Below are 13,858 nucleotides of genomic sequence, written 5' to 3'. Positions count from 1 at the left end.
ATGTTGCTTACGCACTAATCCATGATTTCTGATCCAAATCCAAGCTATTAGTGGACATCTTTGGCATATCTACGTCATATGTCCGATTTGAATCCGAGGCATATCCGAGATATTCTCACGGATCACGAAGAGTCCGAGGCATATCCGAGATATTCTCACGGATCAAGGAGATCTCGGATGACGGAAGCTCGAGCTAGTGCAGAACGTATTTTCTCGGACTCGGACCGGATGACTAGAATTTCATAGTTTTAAAAGTTTACCTTTTAAAAACCTTTAAACTAAAAGAGATGGGCGCAATTTTTTTCCTGTTATAATATGTAAGTTGCCAAGAGCATTAAATATTAAAAATATTTTAAATCTGAAAAGAATTGCCATGAAAAGAGTGTGAATTATTGATTTTATTCCATAATCTTTGAAGCACCAAATAAAAAAACCGGCCAAGTGCGAGTCAGACTCGCGCACCGAGAGTTCCGTACAACAGTCATATTTTTTCGATATCTTGCACGATAAATCAAAAACTATTATGCATAAAAATAAATAAAATCTGTTTTAGAATGTACAGGTTTCATGTGATATCCCACTTGGTATAGTACTTTGAAAGGTATAATACTTAAAAAGTTGAAAATAGTATTTGTTCATGACCACATTTTTATATTTTTTTTTTGTAATGTAGCCACAAATTCACGGTTTTCGGTGTTATGCCCTATGATCACCGGCCACTGCTCACTAATCATTAGTCGGCACTAAAGATGGCTGTCACAACAAATCAAATCGAATTTGAACATTTGATTAATAAACATACCTACTTACTCAACATCGATCTTGAATACTTTACTATAAAAGTAGATTAAGTATAACATTATAATGGCATTAATTTTCCAACAAATAACAAAGTAGATAATAAACAATAAAACGATAAACATCACACACTTCGTTCTTCCAGCTTCACGTAGATCGGATCTTTCACTCGTAGAACGTAATCCGTTACGAAGATGATATCGTTTGGCTTGGTGACAGGAAGCAGGCGGTAGCGACGTAGCAATGCCGATAACGCTAGCTTTACCTCCATCATTGCAAACTTTTGACCTAAAACCATATCTTCACAGTTTAAGAGTGGGAATAAATTTTAACCTCCCTACCATTGTTCAGGCAACTACGTAACTGGGGAAACTTGACAAGCCTGCATGAATAGAATAGAATAGAATTTATTTTATTAAAGTAGACTTATTACAAGTGCTTTTGAATCGTTAACTAGTTTAATGATGCCTGCATGACTATGCATGACCAATCGTTTTCTCTAAACTTGCACTAAATATCTTCGCATAGCCTACATATGCACGGGGGACGCCAAAAAGAGAATTCAGTACATCGCCGACAAAACTGGTCCGGACCGCCTCATGCAAGAAGCAGGGTCAATTTTGCTTGGGTGAAAGACGACGAGCTTTATTGATTTAAAAAGAAATGTGTATGCAAGTAAAGAAACTCTTTACTTGCATACACAAGACGAACTGTGTATCTACTTACACGTTTTAAGTAATATCGTTCTTACACAAGCGTCGCTTGATCAAGCCGCGCAAGTACCTAATGAAAATTATGTCAATTTCTGATGCTGATTCTCAACCACAACTTGCATGTACAAAAATTTTACAAAAAAAATAAAAACCGACTTCGTTACACAAACACAAAAAATTGAAAAATAATTTAATTTATTACCGAATATATTATGTATACAAGAGTTAATATAGTTCCATAATAATACTTTTTGGTTCCGGTGCCAATTAGCTTTAGCTGCGCGAATCGTCTAGACTTCATATTTTTATGGGACTCCACAATGGCACCTCATTGGCACCGACCCCAAAAAATATTATTATGGAACTATATTAACTCTTGTATACATAATATATTCGGTAATAAATTAAATTATTTTTCAATTTTTAGTGTTTGTGTAACGAAGTCGGTTTTTATTTTTTTTGTAAAATTTTTTTATTTCGCAATTTTTAGTGGCTCCATGGAATTATGCAATGACTGGTTAAAAATCTACTGTTTACTAAGCTATTACACTGATCGCGAGCAATTTACTCTTATCCGTTGAGGAGTTCCAGTATCTATCTTCGAAGATGTTCATCAGATCTTCACCAAATTGAAATGGGACCAACTTTGAAGTATACCCTTTCAAACAAAAAAAGAATTTTCAAAATCGGTCCAGGCGTTTTCGAGTAATCGGGGAACATACATAAAAAATAAAAAATTAAAAAAAAAAAAAAGATTCCGACGAATTGAGAACCTCCTCCTTTTTTTGAAGTCGGTTAAAAATGATTACGCAGGCTTGTCAATCTTGTAGTTAGGTATAGTACGTGACAGGTCGAGATGGCAATTGGGGTATGAGGCGAGGGATGCCCCGCACAGCCGCACGTCACCCGCGCTCGCCCGCACCGGGTTAGCGCGGGCGCTGTACAGGTGTCCGGGGTGTCTCCACCCCGATTGCCGTCTCGACCTGTCGCGTACTATACCTGTGTATCTTAACAAAACGTAATGACGTACCAATACAATTCCTGGGTCCAGCACTGAACGGTATATATGCATAAGGATGCCACGTGGGTTCAACTTGGAACCGTTCAGGGCGGAACTCTTGTGGCTCCACGTATTGGTCGGCCCGCCGATGCAAATCAAATATCAGAATGGCACATTCTGTTCCCCCTGGTATTTCGTATTTCTCTGTTGAGTATTTGAGTACATATCAAAATGTGTAAAAAAAAATAAGTTTAGAAATTAGAATCCATAAAGTCAAAATCCTTAAGGTTCAAATCTCTACATAGTATAAAATAAAGTCGCTTCCCGCGTCTGTATGTATGTATGTATGTATGAACGCGTAGATCTTTTAAACTACGCAACGGATTTTAATGCGGTTTTCACCAATAGATAGAGTAATTCAAGAGGAAGGTTTATAGGTATAGTTTAATTTTCAAAAAATTAGAGATTCCTAGGGAAATTGAAATAATGTGAATTAGGTAGGAAAAAATCCTCTCATTTGAGAGTTTCCGAGGCGTGCGCTGCCTAAATGGTCAAAGTTACACGAAAACAATGTATTACACCACATTAGTATCTACGTTGCACCCATGCGAAGCAGGGGCGGGTCGCTAGTAAATAAATAAATCTGTAACGTAGGTATCTGTAGTAGTCGAAATATATAAGTTCATTTGGCATAAAGTTCAAAATACCTAAGATACAATTATGTATATGTAACTAGAAGATTCCCGCGACTTCGTTCGCGTGGATTTAGGTTTTTAAAAATCCCGTAGGAAGTCTTTGATTGACAAGCTGTCTCGGTACCAAATTTCATCAAAATCGGTTGAACGAATGGGCCGTAAAAAGCTAGCAGACAGACAGACAGACACACTTTCGCATTTATAATATTAGTATGGATATATTCACAGCACATAACAGTTAGAGTGACCAAGCAATAAAATTTAAATTGGTGGTTCACTACTATCTTCCCTTACATTCTGTCATCAGATTTTTATTGCTACTAAATCGCTGCAAAAAGTCGCTGTGGGTGACCTTCCTAGGGAGGGACTTTTTGCAGCGATTTGAGATGGTCACTCATAAATCACCAAATTTATTACCGTGTGATACACGATTCTATGGCGTTCTCAAAACTAAGGCAATAAATCTAAAACAAAGAAAGAAAAATAAAAAGGCGACCATAAATTTTAAATACAGCAAAAACAAATTATCGAGAATAGAGAGTGCGTTTGTTAATAAAGACGTCAAGAAATGCGTGAGTTATTTTAAAATTTCTGGCTAAACACGGCAAAAACTAATACTAAATGGCAACCATATGTCTGGGGACAAATAACAGGCGACAAGTATCTCCGAACTAATGTGGACAGATTTTTGGAGGTGGGGCCTGGAACGCAATTTTGTTTTCGGCCAATAGGGTAATTTTGTGCGCAAGAGGAGACCAACCAGAGTACCGTACTCCCCTGTGTGTTTTTGGTTTTCAGAGAACTGTGGGCGTGACGAAACACGACCACGGGGACCTTTAAGGAGAACTGGAAAAAGAACGGAGGACAGTCAAGGCAGGATTTCGGCTCGGGTCGGAAGTACAAATCCCAGCGCGAACCTCGCGACCTCGTCCATTCGAGATATTTTGAGCTTCCTTTGCAAAATTGGAGTGTAGATTAAAATTATAGTATAGTGTATTGTTAAAATTTGTCCTGAGAAATAAGATAAGGTTATAGAGACAGTGTGTTCGAGCCAGCGGCGGTTTAATGGTGAAGTACCCAGATTATTGTATTTAGTGTAAATTTTGAAAGTAGTTCCACAACTTTTAAGCTTATAAAATTGATTAGCCGGTATACCTAGAAGAAATAGATCTAGAAAATAATCTAGAAGACCAATATCATGCTAGACGTAGGCAATGGTCTCAACCCTGGGCTTGGATGGAGTGGACCACGGGTTTAGCGTGTGAAAATTTCATATTATACCTAATCACCGCATTGTGTATGCATAGTCGCGAGAAGTGGGGGCGTATTGTGAACCTCGCGAGTAGGTTTAAATTAGAAAGAATATACCGAAGGTGGTTTTAACCGGACAAGTTGTGTAACTAGGTTCAGATGTATTTAGAATAAATACTTGTGCTAGATTATGTATATAACCGTGTGTACAGTGTGTCTTTAACTCTAATTCGTTTTTAGGAATAAAATTTAAGAAATCTCTCTTAAATTTTATGACATATTATGTGTGTAATTGATTGTGAAATAAACTGCGCGGCCGTAAGGGTTTTTAAAGTTTAAATGTTCGTTTTTCCCTTCTAAATAGATTGGCCTAGGAAGCGAACATTTGGCGGGTTTTAAATGTAACAAACACATTTAAAATTCCGTCTAAATCACAATACCAGTTTCTTTTTTTTCTAAAAATACTCAACTGTGAGAGTAAATAAAACAACTTATTTACCAGAAATAAAAGCATTTGAGTATAAATATCATCTTTTATTTATCACGTCTAGATACCTTCTATAGACATTTAATAATGGAGCTCAAATTCATTTTAGAGGTAAAACGATCGAACTGTGTGTGTTCAAAAATGCCGTAGATACATGGTTCCATGTGTCGGACTCCAATATTAAATCTCTCATATTACCTATATCACGACTCTTACTATTAAGTAAAGTTTAGGCTAGTTCCTTTTTTTTCAGCAGTACACCGAATTCACAATAATAGCTCTTACCTAGCAATAAATAAGAAATAGAATAAAGTTGGCAGACTAACGCAGTCAGATGGAACGCCTCTTGTCAAAAATACACATTGACTTGTTGGGCAAAATCACACAAATATTTTGGATAATGTGGTGTGTTTTGAACTATCAGCTACCACGATACCATCACCATCATCATGAGCAACCCTCGCCGGCTCACTACTGAGCGCGGGCTCCATAGAGAACTCTCAGGTTGCGGTCTACCTCACGATGTTTTCTCTCTACGGTGAACCAAGTGATATTTAATTAAGTTGAATACATACAACTACGAAAGGCTAAAGGTATTTGTCGAGTTCGAGCCATCGAACTTCGAGTAGATGGCAGACGTTTTAACATTTAGGATATCACGACGTATAAACAGTATGCTGTGAAGGGGAACGAGCATCTTCGGGTAACGGGACAATGGGTAAACAATAGAGCAGGTACAGACCTTTTTTTTTCTTGTGTCTTTTCTTTTGCACCGAACTTCGGGGCAAATGTGGCTGGCGAACTGTGTGACACACGAGGCATTATTTTGGAAGTAATTAATTTGATACGTCCGACGTATAAAAGTCTGGTTTTCCCCAGACTAAAGGCACACGGTTGATTCTGGCGGCATCCGGCGGTGACGAATCGGGCACACTCATACATGTCATGTCTTATCCGGCTGGACTACCCGAACGATAGGTTGGCCAACCTATTACATAACTGAACAAATATATACATATATACAAATGCCATGGTGCTGAGGCTAGCTTCCGAGCTCATAAAAATAACCTTGCTCCCATACAAGGCAATTGAACGCTTCGTAGCGAAAAGGGTAGTCAGCCGAGGCCTCGATAACAATGGATAAAGGCTAGTTTCTAGCGTAGGGACTCCCCCTGCCTTAAGACTCGTCAGTCGGTTTAAAGTGATGGCCCAATCTGGCTAAATACACATGCCAACTGATTTTCCTCACTACCAGGTCGTTCTAAACTAGCTGATCTCTCTCCTAAAGGGACATTTTGAGAAGTCAAATGACTCAAAATAGTAGAATTAATTGGAATAAGGTTCATGAGCAAACTCGCGAAAACCTGGTAGAAGGTCAAGATGTCCATGTGTCCGCCCAACGCAATGTGCCTGGCAGATTAAATTTGCCACACGTGAGATAACATGTTATTCCAAATGCCAACAGTGTCCTAAGTTCAGCCTAGCTATTTTGTTAAATTTCCTCTCTATATAGCCGATCATTGAAAGAAGCAGAGACGATCACCGTACCATCACAGATTCAGTGGTGATACAGTTGCAAAATGACAGCGATACAGTCGCGATACTGGCTGCTGGTCATATCCCTTTAACCACGTAACAATGATTTTGTATCGCTACCACACGAGTAGATATATCTACTCATGTGTCGCTACCATCGCAATACAGCATCGATACAGTCGCGCGATGTAGTGACTACCTCTGAACGCCTTTGAACGTTACAGTTGCAAGATGGACTCGCCCCCCAATTGTGTAAGAATAACCATTTCATGGTTATCGCAATCGTCAAGAAATTCTGCCCTTCGATTGGTTGATTCGCTATTTCCATTTTTTCACAGCCAATCAAAGGGCAGAATTCTTGACGATTGCGATAGCCATGAAATGGTTATTCTTACACAATTGGGGGGTCGGTTGGAATCACGTTGATCGTGTTGTCTTTGTTGCTGCTTTTACGGAATGCAGCGTGGCCAACGTTAATATTGGGTAACTAACCCATCATAATAAAGAAAGGTTGATCAATATAGTCGCGCGTTTGCATCGATGCAGAATCGATACCATACGATTGTATAACTTCTGAATCGTACTGTCATGTCGCGCGTTGCATATGCGACTAAGACGAAACGCGCTACTGAATCCTGCAAAAAGTCCAAATGATAAGCTTTCCAGAAATTCCACTCGAGCGAGAGGAATGAGTCAGCTAGTTTCATAATATTTACCGACGTATTTACCTAATTTAAATGTTTGTTGAATTTTCCTTGTAATGACAGGTAATGGTGGATATAGTCTCAAACTTTCTTTGATACAGCATTCCAAATACTTCATTTGCGCCAAATCAGCCATCGTTCCAGAGCGGTCCGAAGTTCCAAATATGTTATAGCATTCATTAAATACCATTTCCTTGAATAGAAAAACATTGTAGATAAGTAGCTATGCTTGGGGTTACTTTTACTGACCCCCACTAAAATCATACATTTACTACTAGGGTACTCATCAAAACTTTCTACAAGACTGCCCAAAAAAAGTAGTGTAATGTTTTCAGGTTGTATATAATATGTGTTAATTCCACCATGACTTCTTTAATTTTTGAACAGATTAGGATATATCGTATCGGTTATCGTCAGATTCCTTACATCATCCAGAGTTATAATATGACTATGACTGGCTATAATTTTAAAAAAATATACCTATAGGTATATTATAGTGGCTGTGTGACACGGCACCATTTTCAAATGAGAATGTCTTTTAAGTTAGTATTTTGGAAGGGCAATCGTAATTTTAGGGTTCCGTACCTCAAAAAGAACCCTTATAGGATCACTTCGTTGTCTGCCTGTCTACCTTTTATTGTAAAACAGATTTCTATTTATTTTTATACCTAATAGTTTTTGAATTATCGTGCAAAATGTCACAAAATAAGACTGTAGTAGGTACAACACCCTCGATGCGCGAGTCAAACTCACACTTGCCCTTTTTTTAATAAGACTTGTTAACGTATAAAATGTATGGCAGTAATAAAAATTTGAAATTCGAGCAAATTACTTTTCGTTTATATGTATTGTAAATTCATTTCGTTTCATTTATTTAATAGGCGAGTATAATGTTGTTTGAGAAAATAATAATAATTAATTATTGCCTTTACGCTGTTAAATAACGAACTAATTAAAGGAGTATTAAATAATTTAGTTACCTGTGCATCTTGGTGATTAGCCAACAACATCATAGTAAATTGCAGAGTATTAGCAGATGTGTCATGACCCTAAAACAAATGAAGTAATGAAGTAATTGAGTAATGAAATAATGAGAGATAGTATTTCTCCGTTTATCTATATTATTAATTTTAACGTTCCTGCTTCTTTTTCATTTTACATGCCTAATTGTAATCTTTAAATTATTACGTACACCAAACATAAACGTGTCCACTTCTTCGCCAATGCCGTCCGCATCAATGACGCCATCTCGTTCAGCTTGTAGCAGTAGATCTAACAAGGCCATTTTCTTTTTTCCAACAAACTCTACACTATTTTCTGCATAAGTCAGATCATAAGTGAAATTGTTATTAAGATTATTATAATAATTTCGTCGGTTTTCAATTACTCGATCGCGAAAAGAAGTCAAAATTTTCAAAATCTTTGCTTGTTTCCGCCCTATGCTGGTAAATTGAAATACGAAATTCGGGTACATCCAGATTCTTTGTGCTCTATACACAGCATACTGTCCTAATTTGTATATTCCTTCTTTATACATTTTTCCAAAATTGGCGTCTTCCTCGTCTAGTTTAGTTCCCATTGCAGTTTCTGAAATCAAAAATTGTATCATCTTATATATGGTGCTCCAAACAAACGTTTGGTTCTCATTTCAATATTAAACAAAACAGAATAAAAAGTTTTAATATATATTTCTGAAAATTGGGTAGTTTCGAAGTTACACTGGTTAAATCCAAGCACCCCGATCTACCAGACTAGAAACTTTTGGCGTAGCCCATTAAAAAAAACTCATATACTCTATTTGACTTTTATGTTGTTTAACCATTACTTATACATTTCAAACTTATAGACTATTTGACTATTATATTTTGTAGCCATTTATCATTATTTTAAATATTGTAGTTGAAGTGTTGTGATATTCTGAACATGTATGATTCGGTATTTTGAGTTTAGGTATGTATTTTTAACTGACGAATTCTAAACTTATGTACCCAATAAAATACGCAATAAAATAACTTACCACATATGGAATTTAAAGCGAAATCATTTACGTACGGCGTTAGATTAGTTTCAGATCTATTTATTTCTTTTCCAAGGGTTTCTACAAACCTTTGGCTGCTTTCTTCAATTGCCGATTTAAAATTTGTTAAAACATTAAAGTGAAAGGCGGGTGTTAGTAATTTTCTACGGTAATGCCATTTTGAACCTGCGAGAAAAAAAAAATATAGGTACATATACCTACTCATAATTTTAGATTAATTATTTAGTATAAGAAGTAAGTAATTTAATCTTGTAAGTTAAACATTTCTAATTAACCTGCAATATAAATTCATTAGCTTTAACCGCGACTCCATCCACATTCTGATCTAGGTTATTTAAAGATCCGGTTGGGATTTCTTGAAATCATTTCTTACTTTTTAAATCCAACTGCAATTGAGAAAGAGCCTGTAAGGGCCAGACTTTCGTTATTTTATAAAAGCTGAAAGTTTCTCTGGGAATTTGTCCCCAACACACGGAGGAACCATCAGCGACTAAGAAGTTTGGATCGTCATGGCTTTGGCGGATAACAGGTAACAAAGGTGTATAAAATATTTCATCAAAGTACCTATAAAGTGTAATTTTTTTAAATTCGGAATAGTGTAATCACGTTATGCAATGTCAGACACTTAGATAATGTGGCGGGAACCCCGTGCCAGACACCCTTCGTACTGCCCTGCCGTTAAACTTCTGTTTAAGTTTAACGGCAGGGCAGTACGATGCCGCGCAGTTATGGCTAGTAATATTAATAAAAATTCAAATCAAATCAAATGATTTATTCAAAATAGGTAATAAATTACACTTTTTGCAAGTGTAATTTTTACCTATTTTAAATAAGTAGGTACTTCATTTTCTATTTCTATTTGGAATTGATAATTCACCTTTGCTTGTAAGCAGTCCTTCTTGTAACCATGGTTGGATAAAGTCGTACAGAAAACCTTTGGTATTGTTTGTTGTACCAGTGATAACTGTCTGCAAAAGAATTAGTAATAGTTAACTCTCAAATTATTAAAATGTCTTTTTTATACGTATATTATAGGTTAGGTACGTTAGTACCTATTAATCTTTTAGTAACCATATTGAAAATAATAATTTCATTTAAATTTTGATCTCTCTCTCTCTTCTTCTAAATATATAAATGGAAAAGGTGACTGACTGACTGACTGATCTATCAACGCACAGCTCAAACTACTGGACGGATCGGACTGAAATTTGGTATGCAGATAGCTATTAGCTATGACCTAGGCATCCGCTAAGGAAGGATTTTTCAAAATTCAACTCCTAAAGGGGTAAATAGAGGTTTGAAATTTGTGTAGTCCACGCGGACGAAGTCGCGGGCATAAGCTTGTTGCAAATAAATTATTAAGTAACTAAGTATTTATGTAATAAAATAATTTCAATATTATAAAATACAATTTAATCTCGGATGACTCCATGGAATCGGTTAGGTATAGGAAATTTACACTGTAGGTATGCCACGTAAAAAACTGAAATTCGCGTACCTACTCTAGTCTAGAAATAATTTATTTACCTAATAGCAATTGTAGGTACCAAAGACTACTGTGTACCTCTACTCTACCTACTAACCTACTGGAATTTACAAGACGAAATGTAATTGTACCTACGTATTCAGTATATACGGATTTATATTTATAAAGAAAAACTGAGTGGCTGCATGTAGTTTCCCTCTGTAACGTAGATCTCCGTTAAGCAAGAATTTCCAGAATGCCACCCGATCGAAGCTGAGGCGGACTGGTAGTTTTTACATTATTTTTATGTATTTATGATGTATTCGAAATAGTTCCTTTAAAAGCATAAACGTTTAACTTTAATTCTTGTGTATTGTATCGACTTCTTAACTCCCACCTTTTGCTATATTATGTAAGTATTGAAAACGCCTTGGTTAAATTTAATAGCCGTTAGGTATATCTTTGAATTTTTATGCAGCAAAAAAATCAAGTTTTATTTCACCAATATTCTTAATAATTTCTATAAAATAGCACTAGATTTGTTCTAAAAAGTTTAGAAATTTTTATCGTGGGGCTAATTCTGTTGTACACAATCTGTAAACTAAACTAAAATGACACGTTCAAATCTATCGTTATCCCTTTCATAAAGTCGCTCGCAGAAAAGGTTAGCACCTAGATTTAGAACTGTCGATTTAGTTTAGTTTAGTGATTGTGTTCAATAGAATCGGCCACAATGTACCTCTATATCCTCGGGATTATGTAAAATAATAGCTTTCACAGGACCAATTTTTAATCTATATAGTCGTTTGAACTTGTTGCTCAACATTCTAAAGTAATAGAACATTTTCACTGAAATTTAATAAATTCATTAAATTAAATTACACATAATACAATGATGTGAGATTTTCCTAGCGCAGCGTTGTGGTCATATAAGCGAGGTATCCAGGTTTGGATTTATAATACCCCAGTACCAAGTCCTTCCATTCGATCTAATTCTAAAGCGGGTATAGTCGGACTTGTGGACAATCCCTTGAAATTAACCTGCTCGTTAAAAAGCCTAGAGCATCCCAGAGACGTAAGCTTTCATTGCGTGTTCTACCGCCTTAACAATGGGGAGTGTCCTGAGCAGTTGTTTGATGTTATTCCACCCTCCATTTTCTACAACCGCACCGCACGTCACGATTTTTTTCCACGCTCATGCAAATTGTGGAACCAACTCCGTTTGGCGGTGTTCCCACTGGAGTTAAACATGGGGTTATTCAAAGGGCGGAACAACAAATTCCTCAAAATCCAGCAATGCATTGGCGGTTCCTCTGGTGCTACACATGTTCATGGGCGGCGGTAATCAGTAATCACTTAGCATCTGGTAAACCGCTAGCTCGATCGCTCGCTTTTACTTTACAAATCTAAATTGGCTCTGACAGACAGTGCTCTACGATACCGGTAGGTATCTCTTTCCTAAGGTCGATGTACAATACTTCCTGCCGGGTACTGTATGTAGGGGATTGTAATAAAAACTGCCAAATCCCATCTCGGCTAGTCTGCTTTGACTCTTTACTGCTTCATCTCTTGTTTCCACTAGGTGAGATCACAATCACAGTGAAAAAAATGTGACTTGGATCACTATGGTTCTACCATTGCGTCACCTGCTGAGCGTTCCTGTGGTGACATCACAGTAGCAGTGAAAAAAATGTAACTTGGATCACTATAGCTCTACCACTGCTTCACCTGCTGAGCGTTTTTGTGGTGAGATCACAAAAAAAAGTCTGTGCAGTAGCAGTGAAAAATGTAACTTGGATCACTAATTGTTAAACCATGGCGTCGCTTATTGAATGTTTTCTGGTGAGATCAGTCACAGTGAAAAACAACGTAACTTGAATCGATATGGTTCTACCTCCGTAGTTCTACCAATGTGTCGCCTACTTAGCGTCCCAGTTAGGGCTAAAATATCTACTATAGGATTGACTGGATAAGCCTAGATAACAGTTTAACATCGTTGTGTAACATCGAAACAAAAATAGGCATCCTCCATCCACATAAAATAATTTTAGGAATACACACTAACCTGGGTCCATTAAAAAGTCTAAAGTATTGTTAAGCAGAAGGATTCCCGGTGGCCCAGGAATTTTGTCGAACTCTGTATTTTTGGTCACCCAATAAACGAGTATCGATATTACTATAAAACTCTCCAAAATTAACAACATTGTCACTTTCGTACCTACACAAGCTAATTAATAAAACCCTGAATTAGTTTGGTAGCCACAATTGTTCATTAATTTTTAGATCTCTTGCGAAAACAGCAATCGTAATGCACAACTATATACTGAGTATATACTGAGTAGAATTTTTCAAACAAAATGACCGCTCTTGAGAAAGAGCCGTATATATATAAGCCGTAAATAATATAACTGTTGGAAATCTTAATGGAATATGCGATGTTATGTAACACAATTTTTTAACTTATCGCTATCTTAAATTAAATTAAGTAGGTAGTATATAAGGTAGTTTCCGCAAGTCTGCCAGTATGCCATCCGATCCATGAAGACAGGGTCCATATCGGCTATCTTTTATATTAATTATATAACACTAGCTTATGGCCGCGACTTCGTCCGCGTGGACTAAAAATTTCAAACCCCTATTTTACCCCCCTAGAGGTTAAATTTTCAAAAAATCTTTTCTTAGCGGATGTGTATACTTACGTCATAACAGCTATCTGCATGCTCAGCCTAATCCGTTCAGTAAATCAAGTAAGTAACTAATTTGTTGACTTAATTCACCTAGTGCAGCTAGGTGAATTAAGTAGGTAGGTAACTATCTACCTAGATACATGTTTTTGGATATTTTGGAAAAAAAGGAATATAACAATTAAGTATTTTGATTGCTAACCGCGCGAAACGCTTGGTTTATTTCACTGAAATAATGAACTTTAAACGTAAAAAAGAAAAGTAGGTACCTAACCTACTTATTACAATATACTTACATTTGAAATAATTAACTACAAATATGTACTTTGTAGTGTAAACTTAACTAGGTAGGCATTTAAAACGCTATGAAGTGTAGAGGTTGCATTATTGCATTTTTTTAATGCTAGTTAACATACATTTGAATAATTTAAGATATTATCATAATTTATCATTGTATTACATTCATTAATTATTTTCCTCTTTCGTT

At 36.4% G+C, this 13,858-nt stretch overlaps 1 protein-coding gene across 1 annotated transcript; it reads right to left on the bottom strand.

Annotated features, from left to right (window-relative positions):
* Positions 1–701: 701 nt before the first annotated feature.
* On the bottom strand, positions 702–12,908 carry LOC117994792 (cytochrome P450 4C1-like). The gene is made up of 9 exons (XM_034982754.2): positions 12,753–12,908; positions 11,427–11,536; positions 10,100–10,190; positions 9,202–9,387; positions 8,377–8,771; positions 8,165–8,233; positions 7,209–7,377; positions 2,542–2,715; positions 702–1,086 (listed from the first exon to the last, which is right to left on the bottom strand). The coding sequence occupies exons 1-9, from the start codon at positions 12,889–12,891 to the stop codon at positions 923–925; spliced, it is 1,497 nt and encodes a 498-aa protein (XP_034838645.2). The 5' UTR covers positions 12,892–12,908; the 3' UTR covers positions 702–922.
* Between the last annotated feature and the right edge of the window lie 950 nt (positions 12,909–13,858).

The sequence above is a fragment of the Maniola hyperantus genome, chromosome 2 (genome assembly GCF_902806685.2).
Source record: "Maniola hyperantus chromosome 2, iAphHyp1.2, whole genome shotgun sequence".
NCBI lineage: Eukaryota > Metazoa > Arthropoda > Insecta > Lepidoptera > Nymphalidae > Maniola > Maniola hyperantus.
Note: the sequence above shows the minus strand (reverse complement) of the source record. Positions and strands in the feature narration are given on the sequence as shown.

Coding starts and splice junctions, on each gene's coding strand:
- LOC117994792 (XM_034982754.2), bottom strand. CDS start 12,891: ATGTTGTTAATTTTGGAGAGTTTTATAGTAATATCGATACTCGTTTAT. Junction 7,378..8,164: donor CTAATCACCAAGATGCACAG/GTAACTAAATTA, acceptor TTTCTATTCAAG/GAAATGGTATTTAATGAATG. Junction 1,087..2,541: donor TGGACCCAGGAATTGTATTG/GTACGTCATTAC, acceptor ATATGGTTTTAG/GTCAAAAGTTTGCAATGATG.